At 38.5% G+C, this 24158-nt stretch overlaps 1 protein-coding gene across 3 annotated transcripts in view; it reads left to right on the forward strand.

Moving 5' to 3' along the window:
• The window catches only part of CDK6 (cyclin dependent kinase 6), a 215840-nt gene that overhangs the window by 175639 nt on the left and 16043 nt on the right, over nucleotides 1–24158 (forward strand). For all 3 annotated transcript variants that reach the window (XM_031454896.2, XM_064487569.1, XM_010979675.3), the window contains exon 6: nucleotides 20059–20109. In XM_031454896.2, the coding sequence (XP_031310756.1) occupies nucleotides 20059–20109 (51 nt within the window). The remainder of the gene's footprint in view (nucleotides 1–20058; nucleotides 20110–24158) is intronic.

Raw genomic sequence — 24158 nt, forward strand, 5'->3', positions numbered from 1 at the left:
AGAAAATATTTATTTGTATTTAAAAATTAGTAAGCTAGTAGTAAATATTTATTGAGTGAATGAAATTCACAAGCCTCTTTAAAACGAAGCTGTGATGTACGTTCTCATGACTAGTCTCCCGCATTCCCACAACTTTTTCCTTAGGACTAATTCCTGGAAGTGGAATAGTGAGGTAAAGAATATCAAAACCCTAAGGCCTTTGATGCATGGGGCCAAATTGCCCTCCAGAAAGATTTTTCTACTTTATTTTCCCACCAGTGGTATATTAAACACATGCCTTTCAATACATTTTTTAAGGGGGAAGATTGAGATGAATATGTATGAAACACCCAGAGTAGAACCCAACAGTCATTAATAAGAAAATAATAGTCATTCATATCCTCTGCTCTCCACAAGTAGGTGAGATTCTGTCAGGACCAAAAGATGGGGACCACTAACAGTTTTCCAAAATCTTCACACTTACATGATGGAGTTTTTGTTAATGCAGAAAGCCCCAAGTTGGGACAGACCCTGATTTTAGTTGAGCCACTCAGAGACCACATCATACATCATACCATCCTCTTCTAGTCTTTATCAGAAAACCCTATCACCTTTGCTAGACCTGGAGTCTGGTCTGTCCAGGTAAATGATGAAGAGAAAAACCTGGTCCTGAATGTGATAGGCCAGCATTGAGCACTGTTAACACAGAATCTCCACAAGGGCCTCTTCACTTGATCTCTAATGCTGGGTCCTTAACAGGCTTGAACACCAGCATCCAGTGCATTTTCCGGAGGTGACAGGGCAAGGTGTGGGACACACACACACTCCATGGCAACTGGGCAGGTTGCCCTCTTCAGCTCGCTGGTGCCCGTGGCAACCCTCATCAGCTGACGTAAGCCTCCAGCTAGTAGGAGCGACAGTTTGCATTATCTCCTGATCCATACGTTATACTGGTTATTAAGGAGAACCAGGAAGAGTATATTCAGAGAGGTGTCTTTGAATTTAAAAGATGAGAAATCAGTAAAGCTATAACCATGATATGGATTTGCTTATATTTTCCTCTTTGGCTTCCGCTGGCTCACATGTTCTCAAGTGATGACAGTTGGGCTGATTGAGAGCCGTTAGTCAAATCCAGTAATAGTATTAATCTGTGGTTGGAAATGACTGTTAAAGTAAGTGCCAGGCTATTCAGTTGTGGTTTTTCTTCCAGCTTCCAGCCATGCCAGGCTTCCAGCGAGAGGAATAGAGGCTGTGGTAAAGGAAACCGTTGATAGACGAAAGAAACCAGAAACTGTCACTACCCATAACAACGAAACAACAACAAAAAAAATTACAGAGAAGAGGGGGAGACAAAGGAAATTGTACAGAGCAATTTAAGCCTGCAGTCTGGTGTGATCATTAGGCATGAGGCTAGCGTGGTGGTGCCTCAGGCACTGACTCCAATTTTCCAGTGAGAACAGGAAAGCTCTAAGTACCAAGCCCCAGCTCTCCAGTAACACTGCTGAGCAAGAAAGCTTTTCTTGAGGGAAGAGAAAGACTGGAGTTTAACTGAAGCTATTTTTATCAGCTTCCTAACATGCTCCTCAGACCACTGATACACAAAAGAAGCTAGAGGTCTGGTCACCAAATTATGTCACAAGAGTTTACCCCATAGTCCTCTTGACTGAATTTTCCAGAACAAATGTTCAATAATGTTGCCCCATTCTTTAGTTTTTAAGAAATGCATGTTGTAACTGAGAAGTGCTTAGCAATCAGTGTCTTCTATTTGCTGTTTTTATTTTGAGAACTTTTAGACTGGCAGCTCTCTGTGTGTGTTCACCAAAGCTCTGAGATTTTTTTTTTAATCCCTTAAAAAGGAAAAAAACTTGTAGGAAATATGTATTCAGTGAGCTGAAAAATTAAATGGTTCTATAAAGGAACAGAAGATAAAGGTTCCTGGTTAACTCTGGGAGTTAAAAGACATTTTTAAGCACTTGTAGGGAAAATGTATTTAATTTATGTATATTTTTTCTTTTTTTCTTCCAGTTTTATTTATATATAATTGACACACAGCACTGTGTAAGTTTAAGGTGTACAGCATAATGATTCGACTTACATACATCATGAAATGATTACCACAATAGGTTTAGTGAACTTCCATCATCATATAGATGCAAAATTAAAGATACAAAAAAAGATTTTTTGTGTGATGAGAACTCTTAGGATATACTCTCCTAACAACTTTCCTATATAACATACAGCAGTGTTAATTACATTTATCATGTTGTACATTGCATTCCTAGTACTTATTTGTCTCATAACTGCAAGTTTGTTCCTTTTGACTGCCTTCATCCTTTTCCCCCTCCCTCCACCCACCCCCGCACTTCTGGTAACCACAAACCTGATCTCTTTTTCGATGAGTTTGTTTGTTTGTTTGTTTGTTTATTTTTGAAGTGTAATTGACCTACGACACTATATTTGTTCCTGGTACACAACAATAGTGATTTAATATTTCTCTACGTTTCAGAATGATCACCATGATAAGTCTAGTTACCACCTGTTACTATGCAAAGATGTTACATAATTAGTGACTGTATTTCCCACACTGCACATTTCATACCCATGACTCATTTATTTTGTAACTGAAAGATTATTCCTCTTACTCTTCCTCACCTAGTTCTCTTCTCTCCCTACTCCCCTCCCCTCTGACAACCACCTGGTTGTTCTGTATCTATTACTGTTTCTATTTAGTTACGTTTGTTTTTTAGATTCCACATGTAAGTGAAATCATACAGTATTTGTCTTTCTCTGTCTGACTTATTTCACTAAGAATAATACCCTCTAGGTCTATCTGTGTTGTCGCAAATGGCATGATTTCATTCTCTTTTATGGCTGAGTAATATTGTACTATGTGTGTGTATATATGTACTATAGTAGTGGTGTGTGTATATATATATATATACACACACCACAACTTCTTTATCCATTTGTTGATGGGCACTTAGTTTGATTCCATAACTTGGCTATTGTAAATAATAATGCAGTAAACATAAGGGTACATATTTTTTTTTTCAAATTAGTGTTTTCACTTTCTTCAGATAAATACCCAAGAGTGGAATTGCTGGATTGTATGTGGACATTTTTAATTATAATTTAATATGTAAGTGATATTCCTTGGGGCAGTCAAGGAGTAAACCAGAGAACCTAAGGCTGAGACTTACTGTTGCCTTCGTGGGTCACTACTGGCTGCTGGCAGAGCAGCACTGGGGTCTGGCCAGCCTGCATGGTCCACACAGGGTGTGTTGTGCTGCAGCTTGTCGGAGCCCAAGCCTTACAAAGCAGGACTCTGAAGTAAACCGTACATTGGCTCTGAAGCATCCTTCTATCTGGGCATTGGCAGAACTCCCAAACAAGTGGGGAAAGGTACCAGGAAAGTTCATCCTTAGATGAGTGGATCAGTTAAACATGAGACAGTAAAACGTTGTTCCGGGAGGGGCCGTGGGGTTGGTGTGGCCGTGTTCCTCAGGCGCTCCATGTGCAGCCCGCAGACTCTTCCCTGGTATCAAGGCCTTCCTACTTTTGTAGGAAGGGTGCCAGGTTTATCTTTTAAAATAAATTGTTTAATAAAATAAAATAAAAGCGCCAAAGTTATACTACATATATAGTATATTTTGGTAAATTAATAAAGAAGAGCAGTTCAGTTACCATATAAACTTTAAATTTAAATGTATTTTAGACTTTTTAATATTCTTTTAGACTTTTTAACATTCAAAACCAAACTAATCTAAAGTGCATTTTATTTATGTGTAAAGCTACATAATCTGAAAGTGCATTTTATGAGCAGAGCATACAACGTGCATTATCAAATTATGTCAATATTGTATTTTAAATATATTAAATACTGTCACCCACAATGCTTTGTAAGCTTTAAAGGGCTCTATTTAATTAGCTGAGTTGAACACAGTACAACCTTTCAAGTTTTTAATTTATTTTGAGCCTCACTTTTTTGTGTACTTTTCCTGTATGTGTGCCATTGGGGGTACTGTCTGCTGTCTATTACCTAGTAGATGTTAGAGTTACACAATTTGATATTTGATTTTGACTTAACCTCTCTAAGCCTCAGTTCCTTCTTTTAAAATGAGGATAATGATATTTACCTAGCAGAGTGTTTTTAGAATCAAATGAGATAATACATGGAGAATAGAGTAAAGCAGCCCCTGTCCTATAAGAGGTATTTGTTTGGTAAATTGCATCTGTCATCATTCATAGCTGTCAATGTTGAAGAAAGGTTACTTACCTACCTAACATTTTTTTAGGATGCCCTGGTTTTTATCTTCATAATTTCTTTAAAATAGTAGTCTTAAGGCTAAGGTTTCTTTTCTACTTCCTTAAAGTTCCTTGCAGAGTTTTAATCTAGCCAGATGTGGTCAGAAGTTCTTTTACAGATTGAAAGAATCTAAATTCCATTTTCAAGGAAAATGTGTTCCTCAGTTACAGTGCCAAGCCTACCAGTGATGATCAAGAAGTATAGGTGGTCATTAAGTAATTATACTTGATAATTAGAAAGTAGACATTTATTTGCTTAATATCTAAAATCTGACCGGGTATTTTCTGAATTCACAACCAGTTTTTGAGTAAAATGTTCAGTTGCAATTTAAATCTTCAGTTTAGTCAAGTGTGTAAAACCTGGTGTAACCTGACAGCCCCTTGTGGCCACATAGTCTTTTTTTTTTTTTTTTAATTGAGTTATAGTCATTTTACAATGTTGTGTCAAATTCCAGTGTAGAGCACAATTTTTCAGTTATACATGAACATACATACATTCATTGTCACATTCTCGTTCGCTGTGAGCCACCACAAGATCCTGTATGTATTTCCCTGTGCTACTCGGTACGATCTTGTTTATCTGTTCTACATTTTGAAATCCCAGTCCACATAGTCTCAAGTATATTAAAACTATACCTCCCAAAGCTTTTATTTTAATGCCTATCTATTCATCTTTTTCTCAGACCATAACTTTAGGGATGGCAGAACATGACTGGATTTTTACTTTTCACTTTTAACAACTTTTATTGAATTTTTCTTCTTAGAAAGTACCACATTAGCAAAATTTTAGGAAGTTTGATTTAGAATAATGCAGAGAAGCAAAAAAGGGAGGATGAAAATTACCTGTAACCCATAGATAGCATATTCATAACACCTTCGTCATATCCTTCTTTCTAATCTTTTTGATATATTTTTATACAATATCAACATATTTTGCATTATAGAAGCGTTTTAATATATATTTCAAGTTTTTCATCTATAATTTTAATACATAAATATACAGTAATTCTTACCGTACAGATGCTTCATTTGTATGGTTGAGATAAGACTTCTTGCCCACAATGTCCTTCTCTCATAGCTGTAAAGTCATATGCATGATGGATAGAGAAGTACCTTTCTAGAGAATGTGTGATGCAAACAGACCATAAACAAAATATGCCTCCAACCTCCTCATTCCTATTTCACTTGTTTCACAAATAAATCAAGTGCTTTGTACTGAGGCCAAAGATTGACCTTAATGTCTGTTCAGTGACATATTTGTAAATGAGCTGTGGTAGGTTGCATTTAAATATATGATAAAATAGCATCAATAAGAAATCATGATTAACAGTGTTGATTCCGGCTTCTGCACTTACCACATATATGACTGCGTCTGTTTAAATTACAAAACTCTCCTGAGCCCCAGCTTCCTCATCTGTAAAATGTGGAGAGTACTGCCTATGTTTCAGGGTTGTTTGTGAGAATTAGGGAAAACATGTCATACCTATAGTTCCCATTCCATTTTATTAAGCAAAATGATCTGGCTTCATTGGAAATTGAGAAGCAGAAATTCATAGAAGTATTACCAATGGTAAATAAGCCTAAGGATAAAACTGTTCAAACTCACCACCAATCAGGGAAAGACACATTCTAACAACTGTTTATTAAGGCATTCAGAGAGAGGGAGTGTATTTCATTTACTGGTATATTCCTAGCCTCCAGAACAGCATCTGACACTCAGTGTATATTCTCTGAAGGAATGAGTGAATGAACAAGTGAACGAACAAACTATCAAATCTTGAGCAAGTCATTTAATCTTGCAGGACCTCAGTTTCTTCATCAACATAAGGAAAACACCATATTAAAAATCAGTTGATGAGGGTAGAGGGGATGCTCTAATTAGCCTTACTGAATGAAGAGACGCATTTTCCCTCATACTTGTCCTTATCATGGCTACATCATCTTAAAGTTTTCTGAGCCAGTGACCTTTGTAAGTGTCACAGCAGAATATCATGGGTAAATTAAATTCAGAGATTTGGTCCAGTAACAGGTCCAAAACAATAGCATTGACTTTTCTTTGTGTATTTAACCGTAATGAAACAAGGAAAAGAAACTGCCAGCAGGGAAAGGGAGCCGGAGGCCGGGATAGAATATAATACAGTATGAAGCAAAAATGAGTAACTTTGGAATGAGTGAGAGTTCATTGTATTTGCTACTTGATAATGGTGTTACTTTTACCAAGCAGCTCATTTTACTCCTCAGCAGTTCTGATTCGTCACATAATTGATCATTTTTGTAGCACATCTGTGGCATAGAGCGGGACAGAAACTGTGATATCTGTTCTTTAACAGATGAGCAGAGGTTCAGTGGCCTGCCTGCCTGCACTCAGTGATCTGTTAATCAGTTACAGAGCCCGCATTAGGAGCTGGGTCTTCTGTCTCCTGGTTTATACTCCTTTCCATTACACATGGCTAAGTGCTTCTGTCTTGTTCTAAAGAAGGCTCTACAAGGGGACACAAGCCTGCCCTGTTCTAGAAATAGCATCATTACCTGATAGGCTGGTCTGCCAGGATGAGCATTTTCATGTGTTTTAGGGAGCTGGGGTTTAATCTTTTTTTTTTTTTTTTCCCAAGAGGAAGTAGCCGTAATCATGCACCAAAAATAACACCTTAACTGCTAAATTCTGCTTAGTAGGTGGTTTCCCAACAATGATCCAATGCAATGAGTCATCACTCAGAGCTTATTAGCACATTATTTCTCTTTTTCACTAACCCCCGGTTCTTGAGGTTGCATGCTTTTTTAACCTTTAGAGCATTTTTGGGAGGTTCATAGTCTTCATGCTATGAATATAAACCATCCCCCAAATGTCCTTCTTTTCCTTCTGCTTCCACTTTTCAAGTCTAAGGTAACCTCTGATCCAAGAGAACCATCAGGATCATGACCTCAGACAAGAAGGACAGTTTCTCCAGTTGGTAGCAGTTCCATCTCACTCCCAGTAATAATCAAAACTGTAACTAATGTAAGCAAATGTGTGGGGCCCTTATCAAGGAAACAGTAAAACTTGATTGAGAGATATAAAAGACCTACCCCTATGTAGAGGATATTTGAATATTGGCAAGATGTTAAACATTTTCCTGAATGAGAAGATTGAATATTCAAAGGATACAAGGTCTTTCCAAATTCAGTTATAGGTTTATGCAACTCCAGTCAGAATCCCAGTGGCATTTTCTAAAATGCATTCAGAAAAGCTAAACCAGTGAAAATAGCCAAGAATTGTTGGTTTAAAAAAAAAAAGTCATGAAGGGAAAATCCTACCACCAAGCACTAAAATGCATTGTGCAGCTACAGTAATAAAAACAATTTGGTTCCCGCAGAAGAACTGACAGACATTAATGGAACAAAACAGAGAGGCCAGGGAAAAACCTCCAGTTTAGGAAGTGATATAATTTATCATAAATCACAAATCCTGGAGGACAGAATAGCTTGTTCAACAAATGAGATAAAGTAACTGATCAACTTGTTGAGGGGGGGAAAAAATGGTGATCTGATTAGATTTTCCCTGTTCCTTACAGGAGAGCAAGTAGCAGATGGCTTAAAGAGTTAAATATTAAAAATAAAACCATAAAAGGATAAACTATAGAAAATATTGATGACCCTAAAATGGAGATAAGCTTTCAAAGTGTTAAAAAGTCACAAAGAAAAACATTAATATATTTGACTATATAAAAATTGAAACCTTTGTTCATCAAAAAATAGAAACAGTGCAGGTGGAAGGGTATAGCTTAAGTGGTAGAGCGCATGCTCTGCACTCAGGAGGTCTGGGGTTCAATCCCCAGTACCTCCTCCAAGCAGAAATCAATGAATAAACCTAATTACGTCTCCCTCACAAAAAACAAACAATACAAACAAAACATGTGCTTTGAGACTGTTCCACCAAAAAATAAAAACAGCGCAAAGTTAAAAAGCATATGGTAATCTTAGAGAAAATGTCTGCAATGAATATGACTAAGTCGTGGCATCCTTAATGAGTAGGAGCTCTTAGAATTAATTGGGAAACCATTAGCACGTCCCACTGTGGCTGTCCCACTTTCCTATCACATTGTGCACGTCACAGTGCTAAATGGGTTTTATAAACAAACAATACAGTTCAAATGACACGAGTGAAAGAAATTCGGGTCTTTTTTTTCCATTCACATATTCTTTGTTCAAAGGCAGTTTAAGGAAACTCCACATTATGCTATAAATACTTTAGGACAGTTTGTCCACATTGACACTTCCATTTCCTAAAATGAAACCCTCACTGGCCCACAGGCAGAAAAAAGGCTGGCTTTGTTAACCAGCTTTATTTCAACAAGCATGTCCATATGGTAAGAACTTCCTCTGATGAGTCATCTACAGTTGTCAAACACCAACTTTCCTTTGTTTGACCCATGCAGAAATAAGGTCTGTGGAAGCATAAGCAAGACTCTGAATCATTTAATTGTATTTTATTCCTTTCTGAATTTGTATCCGTCACAAACCCTGTGTGTCCACCATGAAAAACTGCATTCTTCAAATATCACTGAAGAAAAAAAAATCCTATTCAAATGGGTCTGTTCTGTCTAGATAGTCTGTGAAATTTCTAAGGAATGTTGTGGGCTTTGCTTCCTGTGCTAAATCGTTGAGTTATCACACATGATTGGATTCTACCCAGAATGTTCTGGATAAGAATATTATATTCATACAGGATACCAGTTGTCTTTACCATTTAGAAAGGAATAAAGGAGAAGGTTTTTATTGCTCCTGGTCATAAGATATAAACTCTGAAAGGGTAGGTAGAAATGTGTGTGCAAATCATATTTTTTTAAGAGGTCTTTGATTCTTTTCTTCATAGAGGCTTCAGTCATATTCCATCACAGCTTTGTTACAACTGCTAACTGCTGTCTTGTGTCTTTATTCTTGTCCAAACCAAGGACTGCATGGCCAGGGTTCCCATCCTGCTCTGGAGTGTGGTGCCATCTTTGTATGAAAGAGAAGAGACCTTTAGAGATCCCATTTTAGCTATTTGTATTTCTTCCATTTACTTTTATCTATTTGCCAAATTTTCTCCAATGCATGTATGTTTCATAATCAGAAAAAAATTTACTTGTTAAAGTCACCACCCATCATTAAAAATATAAGTGCAATAAGTAAGCTTTTAAAAAAGTTAAACTGGCTCTTGGGTCAGTAAAATTTTATCCCGAGAAAAGAAATGCTAACTTTTGTTAATTGATCACCACATTAATCTCTCAATCCTAGAGATATGTAAACAGCCTCACTGATATTTGAGGGCCGGTGCTCATACTTGTAATACTAAGCAGATTTTTTTTTAAGGAAAAAATGAGAAAATCAGATTTCCACTGTTTGGAGTATTTTTAACCAATGATTGAATCCAATTTGAGGATATTTTTGGATCATTTGTAATACTATATGAGTGATGCTTTTGGTTCCCTTTTAAGCAAAGCTGCTTAAAAAAAATAAAATAAAATAAGCCACTTCAACCAACAGACACATCTGTTTCAGAAAATTTCTGGTGATTATGCTCCCCTAAAATCAACATTAAAACTTTCAGCCTTGGATTACGTGTCATTTTGCTGACAGCTGGCTGATGTCAATATGAGGGTATTTGTGCAGGAGAAAGCATGTGCGTATGCGCGTGGAGGTGATCATGATTATCTACTCAGAGACTCCCACATTACAGCCATAAGACTATCTTTGGCAAAGTTGTTGTGTCAAAAACAAGACCAGTGGATTCAAAGATTAAAAAGTAAGTAGTTTTGAAAGCCACATTTTTGTTACCGTAATGTAAGAAATATTTGCTGTTGGAGTATGTCGCTGTTAGATGGGCTTACCTTTACATTTTCTAACTTTTATTCCTTGCATATTGCTTTGACGTCAGCCTCTGAGAGAAAACTTGACTTACCTGGGTCACCTTGGTTCACGTGGCTAGTTTGTTTTCCATGATCTATGTTGCTGATTAATCACAGCACTGTCTCCTGCTGCACTTAGATAGCACTTCAGAATCATTCTCAACCCAGCTCGCAGCCTGTTCCTATCAATCAATCAGATTGAACAAGATGATTCTCTTTGTCGTGCTAGATATGTGAGTAGCTCCAGCCTGTGCTGGTGGCCTCCTCTTTAAACCATGCACTTCCCTCAGACTGTTACTAGCCATGTGGATTAAGCCATAGGCAGTGCTCTTTCCCTCGGCAAGATGGGTATAGTTTTACAAATCTTTTGCTACAGGAGAGTGATAACAAATTGAATTATGGTATGAAGAGGGAGCTACCAATGGTCTAGTTTGTTATTGCATAGTAACAGTCAGTGAGAATGAAACCTGTCTGTCTGGACCACCTTCATTCTTATTGTTTTGGCAGATGCTCGTATGAAGTAACAAATATAATTTTTTAGTTGAAATATTATTGACTTACAATGGTGTCTTAGTTTCTCTTGTAATAACCTATAATGAAAAGCAAGATAATTTTTTAAGATAATTCTTTTTTTTTTTTTAAACGTGCCTTTCTACAACTTCTTGTACTGGGTCTCCTGCGTAGGGCGACCAACCATTCTAGTTTGCCTGGGACAAGGAGGTTTCCCAGGATACAAAATTTGTAGTGCTAAAACTGGGACCATCCTAGGAAAACTGGGCCATTTGGTCACTGGTCACCCTGTCCCCATGCCCTACCCAGATGGCCAGTGTTAAGGAACATGGGTGCTAAGGTTCTCACTCATCAGCTCCCTGATACAGGTTTTCTTTCTCTCCCAGGAAGCACTGTATAAAGACTAGGGATTGTGGGACAGAGTGATTTTGTTATAAGGTATGGTGAGGTTCTAGTTTGGTTAAGTGATGGCTCTAGTTCACATTTCTTTTGCAGAGTGAATGTCATTGATAAGCCCTGAGCCCAGTTGGTAATCAAAGTCTGACTAATCAGTTCCGGCACTGATTTTACCAGGTATTCCTGGTAATCTCTGATAATCCGTTCAATATCTCCACACACCACCATCACCCTTGCCCCAAATGATCTTCCAGCATGTCATCATTAAAGTTTTTCAATACCAAGCCCAACGTAAAGTACAGTGTGTATTACAACTAGAATTTCCATAAAGGAGGAGGAGAGTCATCCAGGCTCTGTGATTATATGAAGAGACAGAAGACAGCATTCCCCAGGACATTGAACCTAAGATGTCTGACTTTTAAAGAGGCTTATTGCCTGTGGTGAGAAAGTTGATTCCATGGAAGTCCCAGACCCTGGATGTGCCTTCAGTTTCCTGGTAGTTAGTAATACTAATGCAAATGCTTCACCCTTGCAAGTTATCACTTCTTAGGTTTGACTCAAGTTTCTTCTCCTGGTTCGCAAACTTCCTTTCAAATGCAAAGTTATTTAGTACTTGCTAGTTGTCTTGCTTTAGGGTTAGAGTAAGAATGAAAATGCAGTAACGTAGTTAGGAGCCCAGCCTTTAGAAAGTGCTCAATACGTGATCATGTCCTTCCTGCCTTAAGAACTCCCCTGAGCACTGTGATTGGAGAGCAAGAGATAAGGGAGGCATTGGAAGAGTAATAAATGCAACTTGGCAAGAAAAATTATCAGAAAGTATATGAAATGAATACTTAGATCACAGACACAGAATGAGACTAATTCTGTGTGTTGTTCTGTTGGACGAGAACATGCCCACCCAGCTTTCTAACTTTAAAGGTATGAAAGGTATTAGTAATATGAGGACGTGTTATGGACTGCATGTTTGTGTCCACCCAAAATTCAGATGTTGAAGCTCTAACCCCCAATTTTATGGTGTTTGGAGGTGGGGCCTTTGGAGTTAGTTAGGGTTAGATGAGATCATGAGGATGGAGCCCCTATGATGGGATTAGTGCCCTTCTAAGAAGAGACACCAGAGAGCTTACTCTAACCCCATCATGTGAGGACACAACAAGAAGGTGGCCATCTGCAAGCCAGGAAGAGACTCCTCATCAGAAATCAATCCTGTTGGCACCTTCATCTAGGACTTCTCAGCCTCCAGAACTGTGGGAAATAAATTTCTGTCATTTTAGCCGCCCAGCCTATGGTACTGTTATGCTAGCCCAAGTAGACTAAGACAGGAAGAGAGAGCACTGAGAGAACAGAAAGGCAGTTCTCAAATTAAGTATAGACAAGAAGTAGTGATTTCTGGCAAATACTAGGTACTCAACATTTGCTCAAGTGATATTAGAAGTGCTTTTTTTGTCCTAATGGCCACTTAGGCTTCTTTAGTCATATATGAAGTTGACTATGTGGGTAAATATGTTAATTTGTAAGTTTTGTAATGTTTCAGAAATCTCAAGTGGTTTGGAGCTCTAGTTTAATTGTAATTGGCAATTTTGCATTGAAAACCATTGGGGTTTTCCTCTGCTTCTCTCTCTCTCTCTCTCTCTCGGAAGTTAACTCATAGTCCAGTAAATATGAACCCTCTGTGGAGAAATAAATTATTCACATCTGGTAACAAGGGAAAATTAATTCAGCAATTTACTTTTAAGGAAATTACGAGACTCAGAGTCCCCTGCTATGGACAGATATGGCAACAGTCTCTGACTTGTGTTCATCTGGTCTGTGCTGTAAGTAGCACCTCCCTTCCCTGGTAGAGGCTTTTTCCTGTCAGTGTATGTCTCCATGACAGAACTTCATCTCAGATCATTTTTGCCCCTGTCCTTCCCTTTCATTACTTGGCCTTTTAATTTTTTATTTTTTCCCCCTTTCTCCAGTGCTCTTTCCCAGCAGGCCTTCTTCCTTTCTGGACTGGTTTCCTTCCAGCTCCTCTTTCCCCTCCACACCCTCTGTAATCCCTCACTCCCTGTTCTGCCTTTGCTACACTTTTTCTCAACACTTCTCTCTCTTTGTCTTCCAAGGAGCCCATCCCTGTCCTGCATACTTGGGTGAAGGAAGCACCTGCAGGCAAATTTCCTATCCTGTATGCCTCTTGCTGCTTCTCTGATGGTTTTGGCAAGATTTTAGATTTAGGGGACTGATTGTCAGGCTGCCTGGATTTTTAAGTACCCATTATTTGCAGATACTGTCTAGTGTCACAGACTCATACAGCATAACTAGATAGGACAATATCGGTCAAATCCAGTTGCAGCCCTGACTGTGTATACGTCTATTCATATGTACGTGTATCTGTGCAAACACACATGCTCACAGTTGCATTACCCAGAGGTGAACCAAGGAAGCGAAATTTGAGGCATAAGGGACTGAAGCTTATGGAAAGAAGAGAGAGGAAGGCCTTCTTGATGGAAGAAACAGTAACCATTCAGTATGTGTTCAATGAGTGCCAATTATGGACAGAAAGTTATGTGCCCTGGATATAGCAGCAAGTAAGGTTGGCCCTGTCCTCAGAGAGCTTCTGATTTGGCTGCAGAAACCAACAAGTAAGTGAGTGATAGTGGTGGGTTAGCGCAGGAGTAGGGGATGAGGTGACCAGATCTCATACATGCAGTGTGTGGCAAGTAGCCATGTTGGGACGATTTTCTTCTGATTTTAAGAGGAACTGGTGCTCATAAAATGCTGAGTACAGAGTAATAGAAAAATGCAGGAAAAAAATCACCCATAATCTCACCATCCAGAGGAAAGTATAAGATAGTTTTTGTAAGAGTGTCTTTTTTTCATACATAGACATTTCTGTTTATCAGTTAATCCTAATCTGATTAATCAGGTGTTTGGGGGAGATTCAGATCAAATTACTAGATTATTCAGAACTTCCAGACCACCTCTCTCCAAGTGGGTCCTTGATTGAATATATGGTAAAATAAGTGTTTGTCGCTCTTCTTTAATACCATGTACTTAAGCCTTTCATATATTTAACCCTAAAGCAGTTTTCGTAGCAGTTTTTTTAACTGAATTTGTAAATGTTTGCTTGGAAATATAATTTTAACTACTTAATAAAAAAAGCTTTACTGACATATAATTCACATACCATACAATTCACCAATATAAATTTTACAGTTCAATGGTTTTCAATGTAGTATATCCAGAGAGTTGTGCAACCATCACCACGGTCAGTTTTAGAATATTTTTATTACCCCAAAAAGAAACCTCATACCCATTAGCAGTCACTCCTCATTTTCCCACATGGCCCTTTTCCTAGGCAACCACTAATCTACTTTCTGATTGTAGATTTGCCTCTTCCTTGTACATGGAATCATACAATATGTGGTCTTTTGTGACTGGCATCTTTTACTTAGCATGATGTTTTCAAGAGTCATCCATGTTGCAGCAGTGCTTCATTTCTTTGTATGATTGAATGATACTCTGTTGTATGGCTTATACCACATTCTGTTTATCCCTTTATCAGCCGATGGACATATGGGTTCTTTCTACTTTTTGGTTGTTACGAATATGAATATGCTATGTATGTTCATGTACAAGTTTTTGTATGGACATATGCTTTCAATACTCCTAGGTACATCTCTAGGTGTGCTTAGCTACCTTTTTGCATATCTTTTATTTTATATGTTACTTTTATTATCAAGGAGCATGTTTAAAACTAAATTATCTTCCAGTTTGCTCCTCCTAGTCTCCCACTCCTCTGCCTTTCTCATTCAGCCTGGCTTTGCTAGTAATGCAAACTTCAAATCATCCTTCTCCTTTAAAGTCATGTTCAGTCTTTCACCAAGTTCTGATCACCTTCCCTTAAACATCTTTGCATCCCTGCCCATTTCCTTGTCCACCTGGTGCAGGTCCTTGCCATCTCATTCGTGACCTGGCCTCCCCATTGGCATCCCCAGCTTCGTCTCCATCCCTCCCAGTTGACCTAGTGAGTGCCTGCCATATCAGTCTCTCTAAAACACTGCTTCTGCTTGCTGCTCATTGGAGTCACAAGACCAGCTTAGCCACTTACCAGGCGGGCTGTATTTTCCTGGATCAGTTACTTCTCATCTGTTAAGAGGAGGTTAGTCAGACCACCTCCCAACATTCTAGTGAAGGTTAAATGATTGCCCTTGGCTTTGCCTCCTACCAGTAAAATGAGATAAACTTCTCGGTTTCATGACCCTGCATTTGTATAGCTTGTCTCCTGTGGAGGCAAAGACCATTATGGTAGTACGTAGAATATGGATGTATATTTATTTATAAATAGTTCTAAAGTTGTGTTTTGATATATTTGTATAATGAATTTATAATATAAACATATTATTTTATTATAATATAAATTTGTAAAATATATAATATAATTTAAATATGTCTATTATATTTTAAGATCATACATACTAACTTACATTTAATATTTATTTTCAGGGGCAGGCACCTAATGCAGCCCTTTGTATTTAATACGTGATCACCCAATTAGTATTTACAAAGCAAATCAGTTCATCGATTTTCTGCTTAATCTGGTTATTTGAATGGGTGGTAATTATAAGGTGATAAATTGACATTTGTACCTTAACAGATAACAGCTTTAGAACTGAACATGGAGTGCAAGTATAAAACAGCAAACACACCCCTGGGTAATATTTTTTGAAAGGTCATTTTATGAACATGGAAAATTCCTCTACTAATCAAGAAAGATAGCAGGGAAAGCATAGCTGCAGGTCAAATGCAGGTTAGAGAGATGTTCTCTAGGGTGATCCATGGCTTCCTCATATTTTTAGTACAATGAAAGTACTGTAACTAAACGAAATCTTCCATCTTCCACTATGCATGAATCATTTCCTCTCTGTAACAGACAGATACACGTCTCATCTGCTAGAAAACATACCCTACTTCTAAATGTTGTTTTCCACTGTTCGTTGAGATTATGAATAATATTTATACGTTCTTTCAGTCGTTTGTTTTAAAAGGCATATAATCTGAAACTTGGTCCCCTTTGTAATTTGACCCAAGAAAATTCACTTCACTGATAAGACACGGTGAGTCAGAAGGGGCAGTGATAATGCCAATTCAAAATGAATTAAACCTTATTGGAAATTTTGACATTCATTCTTTTCTTGATGATTAAATTTTAGTATCTACTGTGTATGAGAAAGTGTGCATATTTAGTTGCTGCTTATTATATGTTTACTATAAACCGGACATTTTACAGATGAAACAAATAAGTTCAAAGAGGCTAGGTGATTTTCCTAAGGTCATATAGAGAGAATCGGCTGAGTAGGGGTTCACATTCAGGACAGTTTATCACCAAAATCTGTGCCCTTTCCCCAATCAACAAATACCCTGAAATCACACGTTAAGGGGTGGGGGGTAAATATTAAGGCTTAACCTTTCACAAATTTAGGAAAGCCTTGGGGAAAATCCTTGATTTAAAAAAACCCCAAGAACTATGCTTTTTTTGGCACAACAGTGCCTAAGGTGATGTGAGAAGAGAATTGACTTTGCTGTGGTTTGAAGTGAGTGCAATTTGCCATTGTATTTTACGGTAATATCCTTTTAGTTAGGAAAAAAGTTTACATGTATAAATGAAAATGTATTTCTTTCATAAAGAGTTTATCTTATCAGCATTAACTATAATGGTGAAGAAAGATATTTGAAGAAAATACACGGAAATAACCTAAAATTCTCTTTCATAAAAACATAGCAATGTTTGGTTTCAGATATTTTCCCCCTAATATTGCTTATCTTGTCAAATAAATTGGTTTCAAGGGTATAGCCCTTCCAGTAGGCTCCTCTGTAGTTTATGTGGGAATTCAAAATAGAAAGAGGCTCAGGGCCATGAGAGACAGAAGCAGAGTTTATGCAGTGGAATGTAACGGTCCCGGGGAATGTGGAGAAACTCTTTTGAAGAAAAAGGAGAATCATAAGCTAGAGGGAAGAGAAAAGAAATGTAGATAAAGTTGGAAATGGATTCATGAAACTTAGATTCATAAATGTCTTTAGCAGATAACGTTTTTTAGTGCACCATTAACCAACGACTTGGTTAAACTGCTGAAAGTATCTAAAGAAGTGATTCATTGTAGTTTTAATGTGTTACTCCAGTAAAGCAATTGCAGTCTCTATTTTGGGATGGTTGTGGTACAAGTAATCTTTCCATTTTATTATTTCCCCCCACCAAATATGTGTATAAGGAAGAATTATTTTTAAAAAATACAAAAACAGGCTTCAGATTTACTACCTTCAATAGAATATCTCTATTGTTAACTGTACTTTTAAATAATTAGTTTAAAATAATTAGTAAGTATGTCGCCTGGAGGCTTATGTCTAAAAACAGACAAGAAAGGAGCACTTTGTGGATCCTCCCCCAACAGTGATTAAAAAAAAAAAAAAGCATGACTTTTTCTCTCTGATGATGCTCTGTCTCATGATATATAATAGAGCTTTCCTCTCCCAGCTTCAGTCTTCACGTCAGGGCTCTGTAAGTGCACCCTAGGATTCCCAGGAGAGGTAGATCCTTAGGCAATGGGAGGAAACAGTTTGAAGTTATTTTGAACCTCTGCCATCTCTATTTCAGTCTCAGTCCTCAGTATGTGTGTTTTATTCTCCCCCATTTTGCTCCTTCAACCCTCTACTCCTTCCAGCTCAGCTCTGTGTCATGGTAACAAAGAACCAGCCACATCCAACTCAATGTATGTATGTGTTTTAGCCAAATCATCACTGCAATTATATAGTTACTCAAGGCAGTAGGTTAAACTCTCCCTCAGCACTAAACCCAAGAATATAATCAAAGATTATGTTCATATTTGTCCACCATAAGCCATAAATTATATAAATTGAAGGATATTTAGCTCAACTAATCTGAGAAAGAAAGAAACACTCAAAATAATCTCAATGAAAATACCAGTCCTGTGTGTTTCTTCAGTTCATGATGCATAAAAGCCAAGACTTTTTAACATAAAGCCTTATTTAAAGATAGAATGAGGTCCTTAGGTCTATGTCTCTGTTCTCCGCCATAGCACACCTAGAGGTTTCACCTCTCCTCTAAATCTTCTCCAAGCTTCTGATGTACATAAAAACAGCTCATACAAACTATTCCAAATTTTCAGCTGAAAACGGAATAGATAGTTCTAAGAGTTTGATCACATTCATGACCAACCTCTTGGTCAGCTGAGAGTACCAGATCCAATTAGTCTTGTTCCCCCTTCACGTGACCCATTTCTGTTGTCTTGTGACTGTGTCTTTGCATCCAAAGATCCATTTTATAGGAGTTAACTGCATGCAGTCAGGTTTTGGTGGCTCTGTATAACCTAAGCCAACCCATATCTGCTGCAAAGTCAGATTCATAGACCTCAGAGTCTCATGCCAGGTCTTCCTAAGGTGGCAAAAGGCCACCTGAGTTGTACACCAAATTGCAGCCTCCAGGTTTCTAGTATCCCCCAGCAGGTTTTGCTGAGTGTTCACAGAGAGTGGTTATGATTCAGACCTTTTGCTTGCCACATTAATGAAAGGAGGCGCCAAACTGATGGACCAGTTCTAACTCGAGGATGGCAAGCACATGTCATTTTGTGGGCCAAGTTCAACCACTAGAGATCAGACTTCAGGCTTTTGCCATATGGTGGACTGCGTGACTTGAAAGTCCTCTGCTAAAACATGCAGCAACTTTAAGATAAAATAGAGCAAGCTTAAATGCATAGTGGAGCTAGCAAGAAAAGATTAGGATATTGCCAAGGGACAAAAAGAGGTGAAAACTAAAACGGGAAAGGCATGAGCCATTGCTACAACTGAGTGTTAGGCTGGGGTCTCAGTGGCCACCCCAGAAACGAGATATTCTTACGCCTTTGCCTGGAAACATCCATTCAAGTTAGTCTGCTTTGTTTGTTTCCCAATAGCCATGCCAAGATATTTATGGTAAACTGCTCCCTAATCCTCAAAAGTAATTTCACTCATGCTTCTGTGGATGCCAGTCTTCTTCATGAAGGGTGAGGGGCTTGGCATGTGTCCGGAGCTACTTAACCAGCTCAGCAGATGAAACTGACTCTCTGTCTTCCCTCTGTGCTTCCCACCCCAGCGCACTCACCACTGCAGCCATTTGAGCCTTGCTTAACAAGGAGGGGCCGTTTGTCATTTGTGTTTGTTCTCAAACTCCAGAAGGCTAGTTATACTTAATTTTATCATTTTGTTCTTTAGTATTAAGGAAACAGATGAACATGAAAAGAAAGAGAATTGTTGATTCTGTGTAACCCAAGTTCTGGGCTTTGGAAAGAATTAAAAAGTGGTGTATCAAATGGAAACAGGCTCACAGACATAAGGGAGGAGGAAGGGATAAATCAGGAGTCTGGGATTAATAGACACAAACTACCTACATACATAAAATAGATAAGAAACAAGGATTTACTGTATGGCACTGGAAACTATATTCAGTGGCTTATAATTACCTATAATGGAAAAGGATCTGAAAAAAAAAATATATATATATATGTAACTGAACACTTTGCTGTACACCTAAAAGTAACACAATACTGTAAATCAACTATACTTCAATTTAAAAAAAAGAAGGGGTATTCTGAGAAGGATTTGACCATGAATAGTTTCAAAGAATACCACATACCCCTGGTTGAGACTAAGCCAGGGATGTGTTCCACCCTATCACAAAGTTAAGCAGAACTTTGAAGCTGGGGCCTGTATATGATGGTGGCACTGTTGTTACAATGACTGAGAATAGGATACCCGTGATTATCAGGCATGGGATTCAGGCACCACCAGATATTTGTAAGTGAAATGGAGGCAAAAAACCTTCATTTACCAAAAGAAAAGGTATCTGCATTCTTTACTTCTCCCCTACACAAAGAATATTTTGATTCCCGTTAAATAATGATCACGACAAATATGATTGGAACGTAACCAGAGAAAATTCCTTGTTTAATATGTATCTTTATTCTTTTAGGCCTCTTTTTCGTGGAAGTTCAGATGTCGATCAACTAGGAAAAATCTTGGAGTAAGTAGTAACTGTAATTTTACATCAGTGTCTGTAGCATTAAAACATTTACAGTGACCTTCCTCTGACGTTCATGTAATATGTTTATCTCTTGTCTTTCCTACCCCAAGCTGCTGCTGCAGACAGTGTTGCTATTTGTGTGGTGAGTGGGGACAGGGTAGACGTGCTGTTTTGCACAGAGCCCCTCATGACGTGTGGCCTAACTGCTCTGCTCTGGAAACTTGTATGTTGCTTGTGTGGACCTTTTGGCGGCTTCTCCTTCTCTGCTTGGCTGAGCTCCAGGTCTTTGGTTTAGTTGTGTTGTCAGCTGGGGGTCATTTCAGATGCTCCCACCATCAGAGGTGGGGTGCTCAGTGGCCCGGTAACCCATTTTGCCCACTAGGCTTCCAGTCCGCATTGAATGTCCTTTATTCATCCCAGTTGGTTGTACATTGTTCTGTTTTGTTTTCCTGGGCCAAGGGTGCTATGTTCCACAATCCATTTTTCTTTGGAACACTGAAATAGGAAATGAGAATCCTGGGTTCCAGTCCTGTGTCTGTGGCTAAATAAATGTGCGATCTGGAGAAGTTCATTTAGAACACCCTGTCGAGAGCTTCCCCAGTGCCTGGTACATTCTAAAGGCTTAAAAAAATGTTAGCTATTATTGTAATGATCATTCATTATTTTACCTCTTTGTTCTTAACCTCTTCACCTGAGACATGAAACTTGAAGATCCTTTCTTGTGCTCAAATTCTTGGGCTCCAGTTGCCTGTGGCATAGCTCCTTGATGATTTTCAGAGTTCCATTAGTGTCTGCATGTTTGTGCATATGAAGATGGATGCTCTCATGTTTCTAGAATGTTAAGAGGCTGTTCTTCCCGCAGAGCATGCAGTATGGCCTCCTTCGGGGATTTGTGTGTTTTCCCAGCCCATCAGAATTGCAGTGGGGTAGGAAGAAAGTGGGAGTTCTAGAACCAAAACCAGCCCTGATCATTGGTCTGTACCGTTTTAAAGGAAACCCAGTGATTTTTTATCTGTAAAACTGATGAAAAGTACCCTTAATGAAAATAATTTTATTTTAACACCATCTTCCCATGCATAACTGCTTGAAAGAGCTGGAATAAAACCAGAACCTGAGTTAGTTCTTTGGTGACTGGAAGCAGCTCTAATAGGCTTCTGTTAGTGTCAGTGTCCCTGCTGAGTCAGAACCCACGGGCTTTAAGGCCTGAAAAACATTTGCTCGTTTTACTGTTGGGGGTGCTTCCCAGGTCCAGGGCAGCAGCCACCACAGCTGCTCCCACCGCTGTTGCTGCCCGCTCTGTAGGATGGAGGGACTCAGGACCAAATGTCCACGTTACTCTCTGCTTCTGGATGTCACATTCTTTGATCATTCAGTGGTGAACTCCCATCTATTCTTCCCTATCCCTGTTGAAGATATTTTGTGTGCATGTGAAAGGGAAGTGGGAACTAGGAAAGTGAGACCTACCAGTGACCCTTTTGGTAAAAGTAAAACCAATCTTAATGGAAACCTGCTTGCCAGACGCTGAAGGTCCTTCACCTGCTTTTCCTTGCCGATGCTGTCTGGGCGTCCTGACCACCTTCAGCCCTGGCATCTTCAGTCTCATTCACACTGCTGGTGCCCCTGAGGACACGAAGGCAGTGAGGTGGACCACAAGGAACCTTTGATGAGCACGTTTGACTTGCTTCCAAGGGGAAGGCCAGTTCCGCTTTTGACAAAGGCCTGAGATCCTGGGCTGCCAGCAGAAAGGAAGCCATAAAGTTCGATATGTTTTGCGCCTTTAGGTTTTACTTCTCGGTTTCTGGCATTGTTTCATCGAAATTGTGTTCTGTTTCCTCTGAACGCATTCATTGCTTTGGCGTAGAGAAAAGGGACAATGCTGCACCCTAGTGTCACTTGGAAGTACTTGAAGAATGGTTTCTGTCCCGGCCGTCACTGCCATTTATAGCTTTTGTGCTCTGTCAGTCTTTCCAGTACAAATGTCAACTTTTAAGGCTTGTATTCAGCTGTCCAGATACTGAAATTTGATGCAAGCACTTTTTGAAGGACCTATCAGAGTTTCACAGCGCTCATATATAGGCTGTAAAAGTTCATACTGGATATTAAAGTGAATATTTTTTAAAGGAAAGCCATATTCACATTCTCTTAAGGAGAAAAATGTCTCTGCATTTAGGAAGATTTATACTTTCAAAGAACAACAAGTACTTTGAAAGTGAAACTGAATGCTTTTAGCCAGTGACATTTTAGAGCATTTTTAGGAGCAGAGTCATAGTTAAATGGAAACAAAATACTGGATTTGGAGTAAGTTCACTCTGGGCTCTGGACTGAACTCTCTGTGTCTGACTTTGGCAGTTCATTTCATTCCTCATCCTCAGTTTCCCTGTCTACAAAATGGAAATAATAATACTTACCTGCATGTCTCAGGAGGTCATTATGGGGATCAGAGAAGGTGATAGATTTTAAAACACTTTTAAAAGTTATTTATGTAAACAGGTATGTGGGTGTATGTATGTATACATCACGTGCAAATATACATACAGAGACAGTATTTTTCTGAGAGCTTTTGGCACTTAGCTGCCCATATTAACAGATTTAACTCGATGTATTCAAAACTGCAAAGAAAAAAGATTTAAAAACTTACTAAGAGCTGTTATCATCTATTTCTAAGTGACTGGTGATGATATGCAAGAATATTGATACAAATATGGCTAAAAGGCTAAAAACAAATGAAAGGCAATTTTTAAAGTTGTTTAATAAGCATTCTTCTGTTCATGTTTCCTTCTTTTTATCCTTATTCTAAAACTTGCTATTAAACAAATATGTATGTTGCTCAAGTTGTCATTTCCGTTCCTTTTTCCAGTAAATAAGTCCATGAGTCTGTCTCTATCTACCTCAATAACGTGGCTCTCCCAGCATGTCTCACAGAGGTAGGATTACAGTATCTCCCCAGACACCCAAAGACAGGTGCAGTTACGACACAGGTGTCTGCTTTCCCAGGTGAGGTCTGTGACCTGGGCTTTGTTGAGGGAAGGGAAGGGGAACAGAGCCTGTGAGAGATCTTATGACACCACCACGTGCTCCTGAACCCTGGGGACTTATTCAGGAGATCACCCCCAGCGAGGGCAGGCCAGGAAGATGGTAACGTAGGCCAGCACCATTTCTAACTGTAGTCAAAATAGTTTGCTCAGTATTTGAATAACCGTATATTCTGTCCACTAAACTGTAATTTTTTAGGTTAGAGTTAATCAGAGTCTGTGTAAGGTATAAGTTCTTGCTTGCCCTTATTCCCCTTGTTCAAAGCTCCTTAACCACCTATACATAAATTATGAAGAATATCTACATAATATATAAGTTGTGTAAGGCCACTGACCTCTAATATTTCTGAACAACCTAAATCACACATCAGTATAATTCAAGCAGTTCATATTTTTTGTGTGGTGGTGATGTGTTGCGTGCGCATTTTAGATCAATGATGTTATTTTCCTCTTGTGATAATAATAGTGGGTCATGCATTGCTGTTGACGAGTACTGTGTGTTAGGCACTGTGCTATGCACTTTACGTAAGTTATTGCTGATCCTCATAACACCATCAATTGTTGTCATTGTTGTATAAATAAAGACACTGAGGCTCACAGGAGTTAAGTAGTTTGTCCTTACCTACCAATAAGTGGCAGGTGCAGAATTTGAACCCAGGTCTGCCTGTTTCCAAAGGATGTGCAGTTTTTAATATCACTTGATACTCTCTCTACATTTCTGATCCCAGAATGATTTCCAGGAGAAACGTAAATGATGCTGTTTTTCTTAATTGTTTGCTCACTTAGCAGTACCATAAAATAGTTACACAAAATATGTGCATTAAATTATATACATTAAATGTGATATTAAATTATAAAATAGCATTTGCATAACACAGGACTAACATAACTTTTAGCCTCATGTTTCTGGTCTAATTTTAATTTATGTAATTTCTGTTTGGGGAATTATTCTTTAACCAAAAATGCAACCAAATTGATGTGTAAACACAATCATGTTAGATGAGCATCATAAAAGCA

This window comes from Camelus dromedarius, chromosome 7 (assembly GCF_036321535.1).
Source record: "Camelus dromedarius isolate mCamDro1 chromosome 7, mCamDro1.pat, whole genome shotgun sequence".
Taxonomy (NCBI): Eukaryota; Metazoa; Chordata; class Mammalia; order Artiodactyla; family Camelidae; genus Camelus; species Camelus dromedarius.